Source organism: Paramisgurnus dabryanus, chromosome 8, assembly GCF_030506205.2.
Source record: "Paramisgurnus dabryanus chromosome 8, PD_genome_1.1, whole genome shotgun sequence".
Taxonomy (NCBI): Eukaryota; Metazoa; Chordata; class Actinopteri; order Cypriniformes; family Cobitidae; genus Paramisgurnus; species Paramisgurnus dabryanus.
Window position 1 is genome coordinate 10,986,082 of NC_133344.1, and position 24,507 is coordinate 11,010,588.

The 24,507-nt window shown below is 39.4% G+C and overlaps 1 protein-coding gene across 2 annotated transcripts in view; it reads right to left on the reverse strand.

Moving 5' to 3' along the window:
- The window catches only part of fat3a (FAT atypical cadherin 3a), a 197,747-nt gene extending 173,502 nt beyond the window's left edge, over window positions 1-24,245 (reverse strand). The window contains exon 1 of one of the 2 annotated variants that reach the window (XM_065280499.1): window positions 24,081-24,245. Coding sequence is in view for 1 of the 2 variants with exons in the window: in XM_073815542.1 (XP_073671643.1) it covers window positions 13,317-13,397 (81 nt within the window). In the remaining variant the exon portion in view is untranslated. Of the gene's footprint in view, window positions 1-13,316; window positions 13,422-24,080 lie in introns of those variants that run through there. The other variant, XM_073815542.1, reaches the window with a different exon arrangement.
- Window positions 24,246-24,507: the final 262 nt, after the last annotated feature.

The following is a 24,507-nucleotide window of genomic DNA, read 5'->3' on the forward strand; positions in this document are numbered from 1 at the left end:
ACTGCTCGCCTAAGTCTGTTTGGTCTCGACGACATTTATCTTTGAGATAAAAAACTTAGTTTAAGTTAAAGAAAGGCAAATTCACTTTTATCTTTTCTCTGGTTCTTACAGTAAACAATTTTTGCTATCCACCCATCCATCCCTCTATCTATCCATCTATATCTCTCTCTTCATTCATCCATCTCTCTATCCACCCATCCATCTCTATCTCTCTACCCATTTCTCTCTATCTCTCCATCCATCCATCTATACATCTATCTCTCCATCCATCTACCCATCTCTCTATCCATCTATCAATCCATCTACCCATCTTTCTATCCATCCATATCTAGCTCTCCCTCTCTCTCTCTCTCTCTCTCCATCTGTTAATCTATCTCTCTATCCATCCATCCATCTATTTCTCTATCCAACCATCTCTTTACCCATCTCTTGATTTATTTATCTCTCCATCCATCCATCTACCTATCCATCTATCTTTTTATCCATCAAACATCTCTCTCTATCCATCTATCAATCCATCTACCATCTCACCATCCATGCATCCTTCTCTCCATCCATGCATCCTTTTCTCTATCCATCCATCCATCCATCCATCCCTATCTCTCTACCCATCTCTCTCTCCACCCATCCATCTACCTATCCATCTACCCATCTCTCCATTCATCCATCCATCTACCCATCCCTCCATTCATCCATTCATCCATCCATCTACCCATCTCTCCATCCATTCATCCATCGATCCATCCGTCTCTTTCCATCTCTCCATCCCTCCATCCGTCTCTTTCCATCTCTCTATCCCTCCATCTGTCGCTTTCCATCTCTCCATCCATCCGTCTCTTTCCATCTATCCATCCATCTCTTTCCATCCATCCATCCATCCATCCATCTCTTTCCATCTATCCATCCGTCTTTTTACATCCATCCATCCATCTGTCTTTCTCCATCCATCAGTCTCTTTCCATCCATCCATCCATCCATCTCTTTCCATCCATCCATCCATCTCTTTCATCCATCCATCCATCCGTCCCATTCCATCCATCCATCCGTCACTTTCCATCCATCCAGCCATCCATCCAACCAACCATCCATCCATCCATCCATCTCTCTCTCTATCTCTCTCTCCACCCATCCATCTACCTATCCATCTACCCATCTCTCCATTCATCCATCCATCTACCCATCCCTCCATTCATCCATTCATCCATCCATCTACCCATCTCTCCATCCATTCATCCATCGATCCATCCGTCTCTTTCCATCTCTCCATCCCTCCATCCGTCTCTTTCCATCTCTCTATCCCTCCATCTGTCGCTTTCCATCTCTCCATCCATCCGTCTCTTTCCATCTATCCATCCATCTCTTTCCATCCATCCATCCATCCATCCATCTCTTTCCATCTATCCATCCGTCTTTTTACATCCATCCATCCATCTGTCTTTCTCCATCCATCAGTCTCTTTCCATCCATCCATCCATCCATCTCTTTCCATCCATCCATCCATCTCTTTCATCCATCCATCCATCCGTCCCATTCCATCCATCCATCCGTCACTTTCCATCCATCCAGCCATCCATCCAACCAACCATCCATCCATCCATCCATCTCTCTCTCTATCTATCTATCACTCTCTATCTATCTATCACTCTCTATCTATCTATGATGTCTTATCCTGATCAATCAGGAGTTCAGCTGGTTTAACTGGTTGGATAAGTTAAGAACTTTTAATGCCAAAAATCTCCACCCATCCATCTACCTATCCATCTCTCCATCCATCCATCCATCTCTCTATCCATCCATCTCTCTATCCATCCATCTCTCTATCCATCCATCTCTCTATCCATCCATCTCTCTATCCATCCATCTCTCTATCCATCCATCTCTCTATCCATCCATCTCTCTATCCATCCATCTCTCCATCCATCCATCTCTCCATCCATCCATCTCTCCATCCATCCATCTCTCCATCCATCTATCTATCTCTCCATCCATCCATCTCTCCATCCATCTATCTATCTCTCCATCCATCCATCTCTCCATCCATCTATCTATCTCTCCATCCATCCATATATCATCTATCTATCTATCTATCTATCTATCTATCTATCTATCTATCTATCTATCTATCTATCTATCTATCTATCTATCTATCTATCTATTTATCTATCTATCTACCTACCTATCTATCTATCTCTCCATCCATCTCCCTATCCATCTATCCATCTCGCTCTATCTATCTATGATGTCCTATCCTGATCAATCAGGAGTCTTCCAGTTAAGAACTTTTAGTGCCAAAAATCCCACTAAAACCAGCTAGTTAGTGTAAACCAGTCTGATGGACATCTTTTTTAGGAAAGAAAAGAAAGCAAACCCAAAATCTTATTTCAATCAAGCACAAGTTGATTCATCCCTGCTTTTATCTAATAATCAATCACACATTTATTGTACAATTCGCTACTCACAAATAAAAAAAAAAACATGTAACAATTTTGTAACAGCTTTCCTGTGAAGTCGATTCTATCAGACGGATGTATGAGTTTGTATAACTTAAATACAAAGACAGTTTATATAATAGACAGTCAGTCATGATTAAAGTAAACTTGATAAGGTCACTTCTGTTAAATCTGTTCTGCGATCAGCTTTGCCTTAGCACATTTTATAGAAAGTTCTCTTAACATGTCCGCAGCGGGACGAGGGTTTGATGCCCGCTGACCTTTGAGAGCTGATGCCATTTAGACGAGGCATATGCTAATTAGGTTGTGATTATGGTAATGAGGCCCATGCCAACAGCACAAGCCGGTTCAACCTAATACATAAAAGAACAACAGCCAAGATCCCAAAAGTCAAAGTTTAAACTGTGCATTGACCTAAATGTACTCAACCGCTGAAAAAAAACTTTCCTAGAGGTTGTTAGCGAAAACTGACAAAACCTCCAACATCGACAAATGAAGAACCGCACATATAGAGACTAAATAATGTCTTTATTTTTTACTAAGAGAGAGAGAGAAACTACCAGATGGCATTAAATCATGATGCTGCACTACAACGTACCAATCAGCAAAGGGCAAGTCAAGTCAACTTTCAATTATCTGATTATTTAAATCTAAATCTTACCCACACAAACTCAATTACAAGTCATCTGCAGAAACCCCTCGCGAGAGAAAATTATAGGCTACACATCCCATGATGCCCTGATTCCACAGGAGAGCATTAGAAGGGTTTTAAACACAGTCGACAAACTGAGAGAGAGAGAGAGAGAGAGAGAGAGAGAGCGAGCAAGAGAAAGAGAGAGAGAGAGATGCTAAAACAACTAAAAGAAGAGCAAGAGATTGAATAATCAACTGCCATCTGAAACCATTCAGTCAACCCAAATGATTCAATTAGACTTCACTGTCCAGTAACAAACAGAGAGAGAGAGAGAGAGAGAGAGAGAGAGAGAGAGAGAGAGAGAGAGAGAGAGAGAGAGAGAGAGAGAGAGAGAGAGAGAGAGAGAGAGAGAGAGAGAGAGAGAGAGAGAGAGAGAGAGAGAGAGAGAGAGAGAGAGATTGGGTTGTATAGAATGAAAGAATGATGCTTTCCAGGAATTCCTTTTGACAGTGATTGACTTGCAAACATTAATCTATTCTCTTCTTCTTCTATCACTGACTATTCTCTCCGTCCTCACCCTCTCTCTCTTTCTTGCGTTTGCTTGCTCTGACTAAGTTGACATTATATCAGCAGAAGTGTAAAAGTACAAAGAAATGACATCGAAGTTGAGGAAACCATGTATTAGATTTTTTTAAATGTGGCCCGTCTATGCAGTACAGTATTATATCTCACGTCACGATTAGAAGTTCTGTGTTTTGTGCATTATTATTCTTAGCTTTATCCAAGTTTGGATCTAGGCTACAGTATATTTGACCTTTGTATAAACATGTTCTGAATCTTTTCCCCATTAAATTCTTGCCTCGAATGAAATTAAAAACATTGATTCTTGGTGTGAAAAGGTCTATACAGTATCATGAGATAATATTGCACTTTATTAAAATAGTGCTTTTAAACCACCTCCAACCATGAAGATTTTAATCAATAAAAAACAACAACACCATTTACTTGTACTAACGGGATAGTTCATCCAAAAAAAAATATTTCTGTTTATTTACATGACATTTTTTCTCCAGTAGAAAAATAAAGAACGTATTTTGCAGAAATCGCAGTGCTCTTTGTGTGATCCATAAAATGCAAGTAGTTACCAGCACTTTGGCCAGCCAGGATAGGCGTCCTCCTTTTCCATTGTAAACGTAAGGAGCTCTTAGTCCTAGACTCAAATAAATTTAAAATTGCTGATACACGATAGTATCAGGGGTGGGGCAGTTTACTAATTTATTTATTTGTTCATTTTTTACTCATTTATGACAAGTCACTTGATTGGGGAACAAAAAAGAAGCAAGGGCAACACTCATGACCGCAACTTTCTTAAAACTGAAGCCATAAATCCGGGTGCGTCATTCAATTCCTGCGTGCTAGGGAGAAGGAACAACACACTCGCTGGTTTTAACCCTCTGCGACCTTACAATCTCTTTAGTGCAAGGAAATGTCAGAGCTGCACGTATTACAAGCTCAGGTGCGAGGAAGAGTCCAAATCATGCAAATTAAAAGTTCAGGTGCTAGAAGGAGTCCATGCCGTGCACATTCAGGTTCAAGCAAGAGTCCAAGATGCGTGCATTAGGTCCAGGGATGTCATTTATAAAACTGTGCAAAGAATCCTTACTAAAAGTCTACGTACGCATAAAAGCCAAAAATAGCATACGCAAAAAAACATTCAGATTTATAAAACCATGCGTACGCACACCAGCAAGCAATATTCCTTTTATAAATCACAGATCACCTGAAAATGTGTGTACGTGAATCTGCCTCACATCCCGCCCTATACACGCCCATTTATACCATAAATAGTCAATGCAAATCACCTCCTGAATGGACTACGCTAAAGACAGGTGTAAAACATTTTGAGCTCGTCCACCGTCGACCACATTCAAAGGTAGTCGAAAACACATTCGCTCACTGTTCGCCTCTTGATCTAATATGAAGTACCTGACGCAAAGTTTCTCCATTGACCATGACTTCGAGCGCAAACCAACAGTGTTCATCGCGGTCTTTAGGCTTTCATTGATACAACTGAAGCGGATGTTCTCAGCCATTTTTATCTTCGTTTCATTTTGCAAGCATGTGAAAGTTACGCAAGCTTATTTGATCAATTGCTCTGAAATATCAATGGAAGCTCTTATATACACACATGTACAAAACATTGTGCAACATTTTAACTAACAACACAAGCAGGGGACTCTGACATAGTATTAGTTTACGTCAATTTAAACCCGTCTTTTCTTCCGCCCACATTTAAACGAAAGCAGAGGGACTTGCCCACAGTCTCCACAGACCATCCCCTAAAGGTAATCAGGACAAAAGAGACGGATTTAAATACCAGGTGTGAAGGTGAATGTGTCTCTCTCATCCGCTTGTGATCCGACAAAAACACATCTTAATACAAAGTATAAACGGCCCCTTAAAGTGCCGGTAGTACCCGCATTTACTTGCATTATATGAATCACAAAGCACTGCGGTTTCTGCAAAATATCTTCTTTATTGTTCCACTAAAGAAAAAATGATGGCCTGAGGCTCAGTAAATTTTATTTTTGGGTGAACTATCTCTTTGACACCAGCTCTCTGATGTATGTACCGTGTTCTTTAAAATACTTAAAGGAAAAAAATTTTGCCTTGGAAATCTAACTGAGAACAAGAATAAGGCTCAGTAATACTTAAGTAATATTTTAGTATGATTACTCAAAAGTGTAAATACCTTGAACATCCCGCATAACCCACAAACAGATACAGTAAGATCTCATGCCAACTACACATCAGACAGAATATCAGAAAACACACCGCTCTACCGAGTCACAAATTATTCATGTTTTAGTGCTTGATGGACAACTCTGGAAATCCTCTCTTCGAGGATCTTGTCAGAGGTGAATCCAGAAACAAACGTCTTTTTCCATCTTTTTACTGAACAAAATGAGACGTGTCAAAGTTGCAAACGTTCTCAGCATCAGCCTAAAAGAAAAGCCTTTGAGATCTGAAAGTTTTACGTATTTTTAAGAGGACCCATTGCTAAAAACAATGTTATTTTGTGAATTTGGTATAATACAATGTGTCCCCGTGGTTTATGGTTAAACAACACATTATTTTCCACATATCGTACATTTTTGTAGCTCCAGATATCCATGCCTTCCTCAAATCCGTTGATTTTGTTTAAAACTCATTGATTTGACAAACGCTTTGTCTCTGATTGGCCAGCTAATTTGTATGTTGTGATTGGCCTAAATACCTCTGACGTCAGCAGGAAATGTGACGCTCCTTATCATGTTTGAAAGATTCGCTCACAATGCAATGCTAACAGGAGTTAACTTCAAGCTATGAGTCAAAGCAGGAGAAGTTATGATAATGACCGTTGTGTCCGTGTCAACAGGCCCAGGAAGTAAACTGTTGCCTACAATCCGTGTGTTTGTTGTAATCCAAGAAAAGAGATTATTTACGTTGAAGCATCATTGTTTTCTTTGGGGTTTGTGACTTTTGCATATTGTTAACTTGTACTTATACACGCTTTCAAACAAAAGGAAATGTAAAAACGTGAATTAGACCATAGGTGCTCTTTAACTTACAAACGGATATGAACTGTTACCCCCAATTTCCACCGACTGCGGAAAGGCTGCGGATCCACTGCGGAACGGTGGCGGAGTCAATCGGTTTCCATTCAAGTCAATGTGTGTATTTCCACTGACTGCGCTCCGAATCCGTCACAGCTCCGGCCATCCGCAGCCCTCCGGCACAAATACGCAGAGCTTCTATTTTTGACGGATGCCGGACAGCTCCGCAGGGCGGAGCCATGACTTTATCGCGTGATCATACCTGAATTCGCGAGATCTTGTGTTTTTTTCCCTTTATTAAATCTTTGCAATACAAACATTACAAAGTCATTAATATAGAAACAACAAATAATAGACAAGAACAGAGACAGAGGGAGTTAAATGGTAAAGTATATGGTATAATAAATACATTAAAGATAGAGCATAAATAAATGGTTTTAGCAGCTTTCTTATTTTTTGAATTTTGGATGGATTTGATGTACTGCTCTTTCTACGCGAGATCTCGTGTTGTGATCTGGGCTGGTTTGTAAAACCGTCATAATTCAAGTCATAATTGGCGGAGACAGAACTAGGTATCGCGCGATCATCACGTGAATTTGCGAGACCTCATATGTCCTCGTCACTTCAGCACGCAGCCGCTCTGCAACCAATACGGAACTGGTGGGTATTGGCGGACGGCGGAGTGCGGAGCCGTAACGCAGCGGAGCAGATCTGTAGTCGCTCCGCAGTCGGTGGAAATCCGGCGTTAGCTCTTACAAGGCAACCAAAGCTCACATCAAAATACAATAGTTACAGAACATGTTTTTATAATTACAAACACTGTGATCATCTGGTTTTATTCACCACTGACAAAACAAAATTAAATGATAACACATGAATTTTATAAAAGATTCTTGTACGGTTTGATTTATGATTTTATAGTAAATATAACATGATATTTTGGAGGAAAGCATGGTAGACGTTTGCAAGGATTAAACTACTTTCATGGTCCATAGTTTAACACAGAAGAAGCTAAATAAGTGGACCAGAAATATTCACGTTATCATACAGCAATAAAATCTGTCTAAATAAATCTAGCGCTTGCAACAATTAAAACGCACAGCGCATTAGAGCTGCCTGATAGAACTGCAGGCTAAAACCATAATTCAGCAACTCTTTGGGGAAAAGCCACAGAGTTGCTAATAAGTTTGACCTTTAAGCGTTTCAGCTTATCAGTAGACCGTAAGCAAAGAAACCTGACCAAATGCGACACAAGAGTTCTGCTGCTGTATTAATAGCAGTGGTCGAACGAAGAACCCATATAATGGGGTCGAAGTTGGTGTAAGGACACGGCATGGATAAACAACGTTGTGAGAAAAATTCAAGTCCCCTGGGCCAAACAGTTATGCATGTGAAAATTCAAAAAGCTTGCTGAAATAAAACCGCCTCAGCGTATTAACGCTTGAAAAATGTACAACGATGGGCACTTTATGCCTTGTCATGGTTTGGGGGTAAAAGACTTTGAGGTCTTCAGAGACCTTCAGTTTTACCCTGGAAAGCTTGTTAAATCAACTCCGTCCTTTTAAAAGACGAAGGAGGAGAACGGCAAACGGAAAAATCTTTAAGCCATTTTTACGATTCTGCGTCCAGGGCTCCTCTGATCTACAGGGATCATTTTAGCTCAATTCACATTGTCAGCGACCTGTTGTAAACCTACTGGTTTAATTGTACGAGCCTTTTGTTCTGTCATATCGTGTGCAGTCGTGCATGTGATTGCTTTATCGCGGGTGTTAGGAAAAAAAGTGATTTAATTTCGTACCCAAGTGACTGGCCACGACAAGCTACCAATTCAACCATAAATGTAGAGAGTACAGTTGAATCTCACCATTGAGGTATGACATTAATACTTGTTCATTGTACTTTCCGGGGATATTTGTGTAATGGTGGAAACCTTTTGAAACAGAGACGTATTGGCCATTTGCCATGCCTTGCTGAAAACCATTGCATGCTTCTCCCAAGAGCAGTGCCAAGCAAGACAATAGAAACATGAGAACAGATGAGAAAAATGCGATTTGAGAAGGGTACACGACTGTATTTGCCCTCTTCCGGCCACTGAAATATCAACCAGAAAAGTTATACATCAACCAGACAACTAAAGCAACTATATGTCCACCAGGCAACAGGTTTAATAAATAAATAATGGATAGATGGATGAAACGTCAGTGAACTTGTTATTTGTACCAAAACATGAATGATATCTCAAATCTAATCTGTTTGACTTTCACTTTTTCAGCAGGCGGACCATAAAACAGTCAGAACTCAAACCCTATAGGCTTACAGCGACATAGAAACCCATATCGAGGGACAAGACTATAATAGACTTGACATATCAAACCAAACATATCAATGGCCTGGCAACTACCCAAGACACTAAAATGTAATCTAGTTTGGTATTACATGATAAATTTACATCAGTCGGACAATTATTATAATCTATATAAACGACACAGCATATCTAATTTCAGGTTTCTGCAGACGTGGGACTTTTAGTCTATTATGAAAAAAACTGCTTGGTTAGTCCACGTTGAACCATCTTTGCCGTTTCCTCTGTCAGCTCTGCTCTTTTACATTCAGAACCGGCTTGTTATGAGCACTTCTCCACAGTCGCCAGATCATCTCTCTCTCTCTTTTTCTTGAATCCACAATTTGTTCGTAATTTTAAGTGTCGTGACTCCCATGTCACATCAGCGTGATGCTGATGGTCGCCGCCGCGGCGGTACACGTTCTGTACCATCATGACCGACGTCTCATGCGGACCCGCTGAGAGCTGCTCTTCTTGTGCCCACCCCCGCATGTCACACCGGCGAAACTAAAACCTCCATCCTGTCTGCCTCTCTCGCTGAGAGATTAGAGACACTCACAGTCTCTCTCGCATCAGCACCACAGCAAGTGAGAGTTATTTAAAGGAAGCTGCTTGTTCTACTTCCCAACATTTTCTCTCGCTCTCTCTCTTTTCCCTTCTCATTTCTTTCCTATGTACTGCACAAACGCTTGTCTGTTCCATACCGGCAATACTTTTTCAAGTCCTTCTCAATCTCTTTGGCAGACGGCAATGTTTTATCCAGATCTGGCCGTAAATATAGGCCAAGCGCTGCAAGTTGTCCCCTAGGAACACATCAACAAGTGATGGACGACATGCAGCGTGTGCGTGCAACCCGACACTGCCGGACAACTTCGATTTATGAACTCCAGCACCAGTCTCTGCATACATATTTATTTCCGTAATGGCCTTTCAAGACTAGTTTGAGTAAATTCAATAATTCGCACGCCTTTAACATTACAAGAGGTGTTATTTGCTAAATGGAGCACCCATCACGACAGCATTAGCTTTCAGCGAGGAGGCATGGCGAATTTCAATCGCTACCTTACGACATTATTAGCGCAAAGTCAGAGTTATTATAAGAAATGGGTTGTCTCGAATTTCTCTGTTCTGCCTATTAAAGCATATCAGGTTAGACTTTGGAGAGAACTCATGTGAAATCATATGTACTTTTCCTCCTGATAAAACTGAAAAACACACAATTTGCCTCTATGTGGTGGTAGTTTAAAGAGCAACTATGGTCTGATTCACATTTTTACATTTCTTTTGGTGTGTAAATGTGTATTAGTACATGTTAACGATATACAAAAGGTACGAACCCCAAAGTAAACGATGCCGCGAGTTATCGTCTCCAACGTAAATCTTTGTAGGCAACAGATTGTAGGCAACAGTTTACTTCCTGGGATTGGTGATATAGACAACACCGACATTATCATAATTCCTCCCGCTTTGACTCACAGCCTGTAAGTTAACTCCTGTTAGCACTGCATTGTGAGCGAATCTTTCAAACATGGTAAGGAGCGTCACATTTCCGGCTGACGTCAGAGGTATTCAGACCAATCACAACATATAGATTAGCTGGCCAATCAGGGACACAAAGCAATGAAATAGGTGCACATTAAAAGTGAAAGTGTTACAAAATATAACGTAAGCTATAACATCTATGAAAATGCACTTTGAATATTATAATGTCATTTTAAGTAAGTCAATTAAACTTAAATGTAGTCACCTGTGTAGTACATACAAATCTGTTTTTATGTGTGGGACGTAATCTTATAATATTATAAAGTCATTTTATACAACTAAATTTTCACTACATTTTCACCAAAGAACCAAAAATTAAATAGCTTACAAACAAATTTGATCCTTTTTTTATTTGTACCTAATGGTCACAAACTAAAAGATAAGATGGGGCTCGAAATTGCAGCCATTTTGGTCGCATATGCTACAAAAATTTAATTGCCGTGACCTCAAAATAGATTTGGAAGCGTTTGTGCGAGTGCAAATGATTGTTGTGGTACAACCATGTTTTATTTTCTTTACGAAACGTTCACATATACTGTGGAATAATTAGCGAACGTCTCAAAAACTCATGAAACTTATTACGTATGACTCGGTTTCGGGCTATTTTTAGTTCATATTAAAGCAACACTATGTAGTTTCCATGTAAAAATGACTTACAGCTCCCCCATGTGGTTGAAAAGCGCAACAGTGCCTGGTATCAGACACTCTTCTGCAGGCAGGGGGAGGGGCGGGGCTGTGTTTCCTACCCTCCACCGTCAGTGTGCTTGTAGCAGCCTGGAGGCTGCTCAGGTTGCAGCAACAGTACAATTTGTCCAGTTAAAAGTTGTTCTATCACTGAAATAATTTTAGAGACATTATTTAAAGGTAAAAAAAACTACATAGTGTTGCTGTAGCCTCTTATGGAACGGCTGAAATTCCACAAGGGGGCGCATTTGTTCCTCAGACGTTGCACAATAAACATGACATCCGAATATATTCATTATAAATCATGAATGAAAAGTGAGATTCGAACGAATGTCTGTTAGTGAACTTATTGTATACACTATTTATATCGTAATTCGGTCAGAAACTTCAAGATTGTGAGATGAACAAATCGTTTTGGATTAAAAGGCTTGGATATTCCATTTCCTTGGACTTTTGGGGATTTATGAACAATTTGTTTTGGACAATTTCACCGAAGCGGATAAAGGAAAGATTTTGAAGGTAAGTAAATATCCTAAATCGGCGCCGCCCGGTTCAGGTAACTAACAACTAGATTACAGTTTTATGACTGCTAAAAATCATATTATGCTTTCTGTGTGCGCTTAATGGAATCCCGAAAGTCTAAGCTTTACAACGATGTGCCGCATGACCGTATATTTTGAAGATTTAATGCTTCAAAGTTACAATGACGTAATGCAGCCTCACGTGCAAGGGAGGGGGTGTGCCGTGTACGGCACAGTGTTCCTTATCAGGTTAAGAGCTGCTGTCAGAGTTCACACTGATTTTATTGTTTGTTTCATTGAGAAATGCGATCGTCAAATACACACTTACAACCTATCAAAATTAAAGTCCTTTGAATGTAATGAAGTTGACAGAAATATTTTACTATTTTGTATAGTCAAACAAATTAGCGTCACACACCTGAAGTGAATAGATAGGTGGCGTGGGATAGGAAGACAAAAAGTCTCATAGCATACATGAAAAGCAATTCCCACACACTATCTGCTTGATGAAAAAAAATGTAATAAATGTTGCAACGTTTCGATCTATTGATCTTCCTCAGGCAACTACTACTAGTTGCTTGAGGAAGATCAATAGATTGAAACGTTGCAACATTTATTAAATTTTTCAGCAAACAGATAGTGTGCAGGAATTGCTTTTCACTATTGTGTATAGTAAAATCTACTTTTAAAATAATACAAATTATTTTATTATTTTGTTTTATTTTTCAAGTAATCATACTCAAAATATTTGTACTTTCATTTTTAATTGAAACAAAGTTTTGTTATGCAGCATTTGACAAAAAAAATTTGAATGCAATTTTCGTTTTGATGATTTTTTTTGCTTTTATTTGATTATTTTAGAAATATAAATATAAATTATTATATTTTATTCCGTTTATTTAGCATGCTGTTTGATGAGTAAAATGTAATTAACCATTAAAGAAAATGAAAATTGAAAATCCAGAAATTTTGTGAAAATAAAAAATGAATTTAAAATACATTATTTAAAATAGCGTTAAATAAGGCCAAATGAAACACATTTTAGGCATAAAAGCTTGTTTAAAAATGAGCCAACCACAAGTCAAATGTGTTTCAAATAATTTAAGAACAAGTTTGACTGTTCAAGCTTTTAATCTTCAGGAAGATGAAGTGATGCTCCTATAAATTTTCTAATGGATGCTCCTAAATTCTTTTTCTGGTGCCCCTAACTTTTAGGTACACCAGTGCTACCTACAAAAAAGTTAATTTCGTAGTAAATTTATACAGGTTTTAACAACATGAGCGAAAGTAAATCATGACAAAAATTTCATTTTTGGGTGAACTATCCCTTTAAGCCTCATCCTAAATAAATTATATTATAAATTATGTAATATTAACGCATTAAACTGCCATGTAAACAACTACCTGTACCTAACACCACCACCTAGCAAAGTAAAATCTTCACCGCTCAACACATTTCCAGTCCTATTGTACAGCTGGTTAAGCACAGGAGCGTTTCGCCCGCAGGTTTATGTTCCACGCATTCACTACAGCTTGTGTTGTAATTACCTTGGGCCGTGATCTATGAAAGGACAGGCGATTATCCAGGGAAAATGTCTGGAGCTTAAATCTGAACCATTGAGTGCCCATCACAGCGATTCTGTATTGCGGCCATGTTTCAAAACAGTGGCTTCAGGCAACAAGTCCTGCTCTTTCACTTTTTATCTCTCGCTTCATCAGATCCCCGGGCGGACTCTCCAACCATCTGCTTTTCATCTCACAACACGGCCGCGGGTCTATCACAGCTTCCCGGGGGTCTTCACGCGAACGCCCGTGAAGACGTGCAGAGCTGAAAGCCATTCTTGACCAAATTATCACCCACTAAATAATTCATTTGAAAAAACGCAAATAATCCCATTCACCCTGCAGAGGCGAAAAAGCAGGATTATGAAAATTTGCTTTGGCAGTTACATAAATGAACACAAGGCTGAACAGCAACAGCAAGGATGTCCTAATGACTCATGTGAAGACATTTTAAGTGGGCTACACTTGTCCCTCTTACAGATTTCCGTAATATACCAAGGTCTATTACAGATCAGCGAGGCAGCTCTCAGCGCCAACGCTTTGTATTTTAAAACCTGAGCTTTAAGAAGTCATGTACCGACGTGTTAATCGGTTTCTGATGGTCTGTTTGGTCTGTGCTCCCACAATCTGCTTTTGAAAAGACTTGCTGTTATATTAAAGGACAAAAAGATTGACAGCACCTCCATTAAAGTGAATCTGACCTGCCTGAACCTCTCCTGAGATTATGGCGGACAAAATCCAACAGGCAGACTCTCAATAGACCTGCTGACATCATCAAGTACTCAAAGCTCCAGGTTTAGGGTTTCATTTCCCAATTTTCTGGTTTCTTTTGGCCTCTTGTCTACAAACACTCAAAACATCCTGTACTAGAAATCAGACTCCTTTGAATGGGGCTTAACTCCTGCGGCCTTTGTAAAAGCTTTTACACACACACACACACACACACACACACACACACACACACACACACACACACACACACACACACGAAATGTAGACATACAAAGGTGCACGCAAACAGACATACAAGCAGAGTTAAAGGGAGGGTTCACCCAAAAATAAAATCTGAAACCTGGGTTATTTTCTATAGAGCGTAAGAAAGCTTTGGTAGTCCATGTTACTCTATACAGTGAAAATGGATTGTGATCTATGGCTGTCAACCTTTAAAAAAAGTACTGCAAAAAAAAAAAAAACATTTATTTCAGAAAACTTTTTCCATTTTACGGTAAAAAGAGTTTTCATGTCAACATTTTGAATAAGGCGATATAAATGATGACATTTTCATATTTGGATGATCTATTCCTTTAAAGTCCACCTCTGGGTATATATCTCTTCAATAGGACCCAACCCAGTCGACTGCTCTCTGTGCATGCAGAACAATGAAGCTTGCGAGTTCCTTTGTCGCAATAATGGAGCAGGTGTGTTGTATTATTTGCTTTCCGAACAATCCCTCTTCCTTTCATCGCTCCAGGAGCAAGTGCATGTCGCTGTGAGTTTGTTCACGGTGTGTGTTGTCTTCTGCCGTGCCGTGGGAATATACGGTACGGGTAATTACCGCTATCAGAGATGGTGCTACAGTCTTCACAGCTCGAACCCTCAGGGACTGATTATCCACCTGCTCTGAGCTCAACTACTACTGCCTGCTCGAGCCCTCCACTGTCTTTCAATAAGTGATTCATCAAAGACAGACAAGCCCACACTGAGAGAGAGTGAAAGTGAGGGAGAGACCTAAAAAGCTAAGTATGATAGAGACAGTATACATACGCGGCCTACACACTTGAGATGGAGATCATAAATTGCTCTGTGTCTATGTCATAAACTGTAAAAAATAGACGTAGTGTCCATGACGTCACATATAGGTTTGTGAAGAGCTTTTTTGAAGCCAATAGTCACCGCTAGGGATGCTAAACAATTAATCGTGATTAATCGTTAGCAGAATAAAAGTTTTTGTTTACATCACATATGTGTGTAAACTGTGTATAATAAATATGTATATATATAAATATGAACACATTCATTTATAATTTTAAGAAGAAAAAAATTATATATTAAGTATGTATATTTATATATAATATAAATTATATATAAATATACAAATGTATATACACATGTAAACATTTCTAAAACATATACATGCATGTGTGTACATTTATTTATACAAATTTATTATACGCAGTTCACACACATATATGATGTAAACAAAAACTTTTATTCTGCTAACGAATAATCACGATTAATTGTTTAGCATCCCTAGTCACCGCCATCTTGAAAAAGCATTACTAGCGGAGAACCGAAAATGTGTAAAGACATAGGTGAAGCTCAAGTGGCTGGTCAAATAATAGGTCAACCCTAAAACACAACATCCTATAATTCAATAAAAGAGATGGTGTAACTATACATTGGCTATCCAAGAGGATTATCACATTGACTCGAATTGATGCACGGAAATGATGGGTAGATGATCTGGCTAAACCTGTTGCCAGTCCATTAATGAATTTATTGCCAAATAAAAGAATGAATTCTGTCTAATTATGTTAATGTTCATAATGCTTTTCCTCATTTGGCACAGTTACAGGCACAAAACTTTTTTATGAATATTTGATGAGTGTCAAAGTAACATTTGTTCTTGCGAGGAGACAGATTTATTCTTTCAACAAACATTACAGCAATGAAAATTCAGACAGAGGCAGACACAGTCTCATATTTCAAAAGGGGTGACTGACTGTCCTACAATTTTCAATTCATCTGTCTGTTTGCACGACTTTCCCTTTTCAGAAAGCTCAACAGGTGTGCATACAAAACCTGCTTAGTGAAACATGAATGAAAAAATACTGTAGTATACTATAGTAACGTTAGTGACATTTCCAGACACTATAGGGATTTAATGCATACTACTGTATATACAACAATTACTCTATTTTCTTACATACTTCAGATTTCTGCAGTTTGAATTAACAAAGTGTAGCAATTCAAATATACTAAACTTTCTTTACCATAGAAAACACTAAAATATAGTTTTTTTTTGGGGGGGGGGGATATATACACGCTATAATTTCAGGACATAAACAAGCAGATCCTTCAGGCAATCCTAGACCGCATGTTGCGCACGCGCGTCACATCCAACAGCATGAATCAAACAGATAAGAGACTGAAGTTCAGTATCCAGCTGTCTTCAAGACATGTAAACGTCTGTTCAGTGCAGCTGAGATGTGAATTTCATCAAAAATGTAGTTACATGATTTGGTCTACCAATATAAAACCCATTCCACTAGGACATCAATTGCGCACCAAATGCCTCTACGTTTAAACCGCTTTAAACCAAAGGAAACATCACCCTCAGTTTATATCAACAACATACTGCGAATAAAATCGTACTGACCGCGTGAAACATCTATAATTAAATCAAATTCTTACCTGTTCATCCACACGTGAAGCGATTGTTATCCGCGCATGCGCGCACTGCCCGAGAATTAACCCTTAAACAGCGGGAGCACATGATAATGATTTTCAAGGTAAGACTTAAAACGGTTTCTAAATACAATTTCGCGGTAGTCATGTGTTTAGTGAACATTAAGGACGTTTGTGGTATTTGTAAATGGTATGAGCATGCAGCGCATGTGTGCGTACGCGTGTGCGCGCGCGTTCGCGTCTGTCAGTAAAATACTTATAAAAGTGCATCGACTGCTCAGCACTACCTCTGACTGAAATTAGTATATTAAACTATGGTAAAAACTTTAAATCTTATATACTTGTTATTGAACCTTACTATAGTAAATATAGAAGCATACTGGTGTTTACTATAGTTTATCAAATCGCTATACAGAATACTATAGCATGTATTAACAAAGTGTAACTATCATATACAGTACAGTTTACTATAGTAAATACATTATTTCCTCATGTGGGCTTTCAAAAATGCATCATGATCTGCCAAAAAAAAAGGGTTTCCTAAGGGTTTGTTTTCCTCACCTTCACATCTCATAAAATCTGAATACACATTTACAGACACTTATAAAAAGACTGAATGCCTCTGCAGTAAAAAAAGAGAAAGCTTTATTTTATCTTCTTCCAATCATTAAACATCTTCTATTCGTAGTGTTTTTCAATTTGTGAGTTTTTAGTGTACTGTACTGCTGAAATAAAACAGTCCAAAATAATTACATCTTGTAAAAACTCACTAAACAAGACTGCAGACAAACTCATGTTTACTTATAGTTATCTAAAAATAAAGACATGCCATAGACTTGTATTAGATTATTATAATGACTACAGACTAAGCCTAAACCAACACTCTAAATGAACAGGTTTATTCATGACTGAATCATTCTGATTACATAAGCTTACAAACATATTTCTTAAGGGTCAGGGTCATTTTTACTTCGGTGGATGTCAGATTTACCTAACTTATAAGGACAGATGTGTCCCTAAAGTAGGCTGTACAGTAGTTACCCAACCGAAACGCACAGCCAGAGTCATTCTGGTCTAACACCGATCCTCAACCCCCCAACATAAACACCCATTCTCCATACATGAAGGACATAAACATGTGTACACAAAGATTTGATCTTTGAAACTCAAGACAGTTATTCAGTTTAAACACTTTAATGAGCAGACACGTCATCGCGTACCGAACCTCGCAGGTATGACAAACACACACAAATAGACAACAAGTAAAAAGTATGAATATACACACACACACACACAACACAAACAAAAAAGCAACAATAAACCACTTGAGGTAATGAACAAACACACACAATACAATAACACTACACCTAACACTAAAAAAAATACATTTTTGTCATCAGCGTACACACACCGTTGGATTTTTGAAATCCCACGTACATTGTATGCGCAGTTCGCACATGCGCCTATAGGGGAATGTAGTATGTAGCCCACAAGATGCATTGCATTTTGTCAAAATGTGCATACTTCAAATGTCTAATACAATAAAATATGCTTTGCAAGGCCGTGCGTTCGGCCGTGCGTGTACATTAGCATACACATAAAAAACAGACTAATTGAAATTGTATTAGATAACTTTACACTTGCTTCTGTTTGTGATGTTTATCTTTTACACGTGGAGACATGCGCACATAAACAAAACAAGGAGAAAGCCTGTTAAGGCATTTACAATGCAACACGCAATTGGGGTAATGAGCGAGTCAGTTTTGCTTAAGTCGTTTATGGGCCGATAAAAAAAACAATGAGTGCGTTTACATGCACAGTCTTACGCCGATTATGCTTAATAAACTGATAACACGTGGGGTCATGTAAACGCGTAAAGCGGTTTTCTTTAATCTGGGGAAAGCCCATAAACAGCGTAAGCAAAAAACGATCGGAACAGGTAGTTTTTTGCTCATTACGCCGATTTCGCGTGGCATGTAAACACCTTAACCTGCTTTCTCACGGTTTTGTTCATGTGCGCATGTCTCCGCGTATGAAAGATAAACGTCACACGCAGAAGTAAGCACAAGGTAACGCATAAAAGTCTCCGCTCGACTAAAGCAGTTGGCAGAGAAACTGTGAAAATAAAAGCTCATTTTACATTTACAGGTTCTGCAGACACGAGGAGAGATACAACAGTACAGCTTAAGACATGTCGTTGACTTTTTGATCAACTATTGTGTACTATAGGTGGTGACGTCACTGCCTGCGAGAAAACTGATAATTCTTCCCATGTAAACGCAGTTGTCTGCATAGCCGGTTTATTGATTTGCATGTAAACGCATGAAAACAGTTTTCTATAATAAACAGATTTTTAATAGTTATCAGCTTATTCTGTGCTTGTAAACGCACTCAGTCTTACACTTTTACATGACCTTACACATTATAACCATAATCGGCGTAAGACTGTGTAAATGCACTATTGAGATCTTTTGTCTGATGGACAAAATCAAAAAATACATTAAAACAAAGTTGCTTTAAAATGAAACGTTTTGTCTTCTTTTATAAAAATTTTGCAATTACGTGAGATTAGCCAAGGTTGGAGAGTGTAAATGATTCAAGTGACTATTGACTGACAACAGTCGAAAACTTTGTCTGGAAAAAGAACCACAAACCGCTGCAAGAACTGAAGATACTATAGTTACTCTGAATGTGTGCGTGTGTGGTTGGCACTAAGGGTGGCATGATAGATCAATACACATCAGGCTTGCCGGCGAGACAGATACACCAAATCGACAGCTTGTGCTCAAAGCACATCATTCACCAACCCACACACACACACACACACACACACACACATAGTTACATTGTGTTTGTGTTATTGTATGTGCAGTTCAAAGATGTATTCTTAGCCTAAAATCACATGCTCAGCTTTCAACCATGAACCAGCTGACCAGATTGGACCAAATTGGAACTCTCTCTCTCTCTCTTTCTTCTCTCTCTTATTCTCTCTCTCTCTCTCAATGATTTTGACTCACTCTGAAAGACTCATACTTTTTTGTTACGTTTTTTCAGGAAGCAAATAGCACACAGTGAAATGAGTCAGCTTTGCAGGAGCATCAGCGCTCATTAAACTGACGCTCCCTTAAGCAATTGTTCTTGACTCAAAGCTTTATCACCTGAATAATTATAACATTGTTAATTAGCTGCTGTGATCACTGCGAAATAGAAAACGAATGACAGACAGAAGAAAAAGACGTCACTTTTTTCCAAACAAGGTACGACAATAAGCTCAGAGATGCCAGGGCTGCGTTTTATAACCTTGTTAGGCTGCCTACCTAGACAACACCATATAAACCTTTTAAGATCACCGTGTATGTAAATGAATAATGTAATCATTACATACTACGGTATTAAAATACAGAACGCTTAGCTCAGTGGTAGCAGCGCAAAAGCTCATGGGTTTGAACCCAGGAACACACATACTGATAAAAATGCATATCATCACTTTGGACTGATAAATGCATAAATATAAATGTATATATGATTCTCTCGAAATTAGACTTATGAGGTGTCATTAAATATTTTGATAAAAAAAGTAAATGCAAAGTAACAGTATCAAAATAAGAAACATAAAGTCACAAACATCTCTTCATCTACTATTTTGCACATGATTTCAAATGACATCATACAAACCAATTTTGTTGTTTTTTTCCACATTTAAGGGGAAAATTTTCATTACCGCAACGTGTCCATGACTGGATTTGGGTTCTTTGACATGGAAATATTTATAATTAAAAAATCTAAAAAATAAAAAGCTTTAGTGCATGTTATACTAGAAACATTTACAGTAAAGAAACATGTGGTATTTGGTGATCATTGGTAAGACAATAATAAGGACAAGTGTTGTAAACTAGCTTCGGCTAAAAACACTATGATACATACATCAAATGACTGTTTACAGTGTATTTATGTCTCTTCTTTGTATCTGTCCCTACTAAAATAAACGTAAACGTAAGGAATATAAATATGTCCAAGACCAATTTTCTCATCCTCAGCAACAATTTTCAATCATTATTTAAGCCCTCAAGGAACTAACATTTAAAAAAAAAAAATGTTTGAAGGGACATAATTGACTGTGACGCTCAAGATGGCTACCAGGTAAGCAGTTCTTATTGTTTCTCTCCAGATAAAAGTTGAAATTTTGTTTGTCGTAGTACCTAGACAACTTTTTAGTTCTCATTACCGAAACATGCATATATTTTATGTAATATCATGTTGCGGTGATGATCATTTTTGATAATGATAATCTAAAAAATTTAAATAATTCTATAGGAAATATTTTTAAATCCTTTAATAGTAAGTTGAGACCTTAATCTTATATGTGCAAAAAAAATTGGCTTCAAAGGCTTTTTACAAATTCTGATGCTGGACACTTTCTAAATCTGGATTTTGTGACAATCACCCATATGAAAGTATCACTGCCATGGTACCAATTTCAAACATGATTCACAAAAAAGTTGTATAGGTAGACAGCTTACTAAATTTGGAGACACAGCCGCAGAGCGTCTGGTATCTGACATTTGTTTATACGTGTGGCTCCTACCCTGCAAAACGGGGCCCGACCTCACACAGAAACAAAGTGCCCTCCATCCACCAATCGCTCTCTTCCTTTCAGTCTTCTCACAGAAATTATATAAAAAGAGACATTACAAAGACCAAGACAAAACAAATTAGAGTGAAAAACAAGAGAAAACTTTGTTGAGAGGGGCCGCGGGGTGCACGAGAGGATCTGAGGGGGTCTCTGCCGTTAACACAGCAATGAAGAACATTCCAGCACAAACGGCGAACAAAAGCACTCGCGCACACACAGACGCACACAAACAATGGCACAAACACTGGGAGACGCAACAACGGCACATCAGGACTCCATCCCCCCACACGCAACTCTCACGCACATACAAATACACCGAGAGGGGTGCAGGCATCCACTGAGCCCTGGCATTTGGCAAAGACAGATGCTGAGATTCCACTCATCCACACACACACAGACAGACGCGGGACTGCGCTGGGAACAGATGGGGGGAAGGGTCCCCCCGCACTGGGCCACATCCCTCCGTTTCTAGGGGACTACATCGGCATTGATCAGCGGCGTGGAGGTCATTCCACCCGCATACACACACAACATGGATGAATACATACAAGGACAAATGACACTGAACAGGTGGACCAGAAAGAAATGTTTTCAAAAAAACATATCATGTAACCGAACAGACAGCTGTTTGGAGACAGACAAAAGTGTGTGTGTGTGTGTGTTACTCTACCCTTTCACAGACACACCCACCCCCATCACTTTCTCTCATTCACATGCATTTTGTCTAACCTTTCTCAGGTTGTGTTTCCTGTTCAGGTTGACGTTTTATCATCCGTGCATTAGCAGCGCTTGAAGGCATCACTTTGCTGCGCTATCCAATAACCATTGTAAAAAAATGCATTAAAACATACGACTGAGTCATATTAACTAGTGGCAGACTGATATCGACCAGGCGGATGAAAACACAGATGGAAATTTTCCGAGCTGTGCTTTTCCATGCAATGAAAGCGGGGCTGTCTAAAAATCACTGTAGACATGAGCTAAAAAACACAAGTGAGTTATTTTATACAACTTGTGTGCTGAAACTATGCCATCCCTACTGAAAAATCCAGCTAAGACCAGCTGGTTTAAGCTGGTCTCCCAGCTTGGTTTTAGCTGGTCTAGCTGTGTTTTGGTCACTTTTTAAGCTGATCTAGCTGGTCATTCTGGAAGACCAGCTGACCCACCAGCTTGACCAGCTTTGCCAGGAGGACCTGCTTAGACCAGCTACTGCCACCTTAAACCAGCTAAAACCAGCTTATGCTGGTCTTTGCTAGATTTTTCAGCAGGGATATAGAGTAATTTCATGATTTGGTGAGAAGAACAACCTAAAATGTAAGTCTGCTTAGCTGTTCTGCTAAAAATGTGTTTGATGGCCACAAAGCTGTGGAAGTGATGATTTTTATTGAACTATTGCTTTAACTGTAAGCGACGCATCATTTCTCTTGTGTCAGTTCTGGGTTTTTTAATTGTTTAAGCAAACATTAATTTAACTTCACCGATTTCTGTGCATCCACTTTGGTCATTAAACTGTATATATCACCGTCTGTTGAACCTCAATGGCTCTTGGATCACAAATTTCTTCATACACCAATAAAACATATTGTTTTTCCCCCACACATCTTAGCTTTTTCCCAGCTCTAAAGAAACCCAAGGCTGCAAAATCATATTACATCTGATCTAATCTTGCCAATGAGTAAAACCACCTATAAAAGTGTGTTATACACTGAGTGGTAAAATTATCCTTTACATTTCAAGTCAAGGAAGGTTTGGATTTCTTCTCAGATGTAGTGCTTTACATTTAATTACTTGTCAATAATTTGCAATGCACTTTTGGGTGTGTGCATGCATACACTGAGTACTGTACATATATGTGCGACTGTGCCTGTGGCACTATGTATGTACCCGTGTGTGCATGCATTGGCGTGTTTGGCCAGTTGACCCTATATCACTTTGTATTCGCCTAACGCGGGCAGTGTCGCAGTTCACACCGAGTGTGTGTGTCCCATTGATGTGCGAAGCACGCCAACATCATCCGAGCGCAGAGCAGTGTGAAGCCAATCTTATGAGGATGGAAGGAAAAAAGTGAATTCAGCACATTAATACTTGAAGCACACACACACACACACACAGACTACACACCATGAACCCTCTGCGCGTAGGGGCTTCGCTGTGTCTAGTGTGTGTGCTCCATGGGTTTTAATTAAAAGATGCACTGAGCCCCTAGAGAATTCATAGAGACTTTCATGAACATGCACGCACGCACACGTACGTACGCACACACACACACACACGCACACACACATCAGGGGTAGACTGTAAATTTACAGCCCATCCGTGGATGCTCGGGACCACATAAAAAGGCAATTCCTTTTCATTGCACCATGCATGCAATAATTATATATCCCACACCTTCAACAACTTTCTCTCCTGCTTGCACATCTTCACTGTGCGCAGATTTACATCCGTATCTTATCCCTTGTGACCAAGTCAGCCCGCTACCGTATCTCTGCTTCACATTATGCATCGCATGCCTAATTAAAAATTACCCATATGGTGCATTACACAGGGGTCTGAAAACCCCAATGACCGAAACACCCAACGCTGTGCATGCCTTTACTGCGGTACAACCTGCTACCCCTCAATGCAACCTGCCACCCATCAACTTTCGCCCCCCATTGCAGTGAGTTCATCAAAGATCACATCGTATACAAGTTCGTTTTCCTTACCTATCCTCGTGCGTAATAAATCCGTTCGGGTGTGTGCGATACGCGTCCGCGCGTTACTTTGCCGTATCCATGAGAAGTTAGCGCGAGCACTCGTGTCCGACCTCGCATCGATAGTCCGACCGTCTCGCCGTGGCTCCCGCAACAGCAATGTGCTCCAGCTTTCACACACGCGCACTCTCATACACACACACACATACACGCGCTCGGCGTGGGACCCGGTAAGCGCGCGCACGGCTGGGGGAAGAGCGACTCCTGCGGGCGCGAGCATAGCGCAGCCTACCGGACGACAACCTGAGCCTACAGAACACACACGCACACATAGCCTACACACAATGGTTTTATTAGGGTAAAGTAAAAGTAAGGATTTTTTTTTCTTTGACGTATTGAATACCTATGGCTTTACCACAAAACAATGGTTAAACAAGGG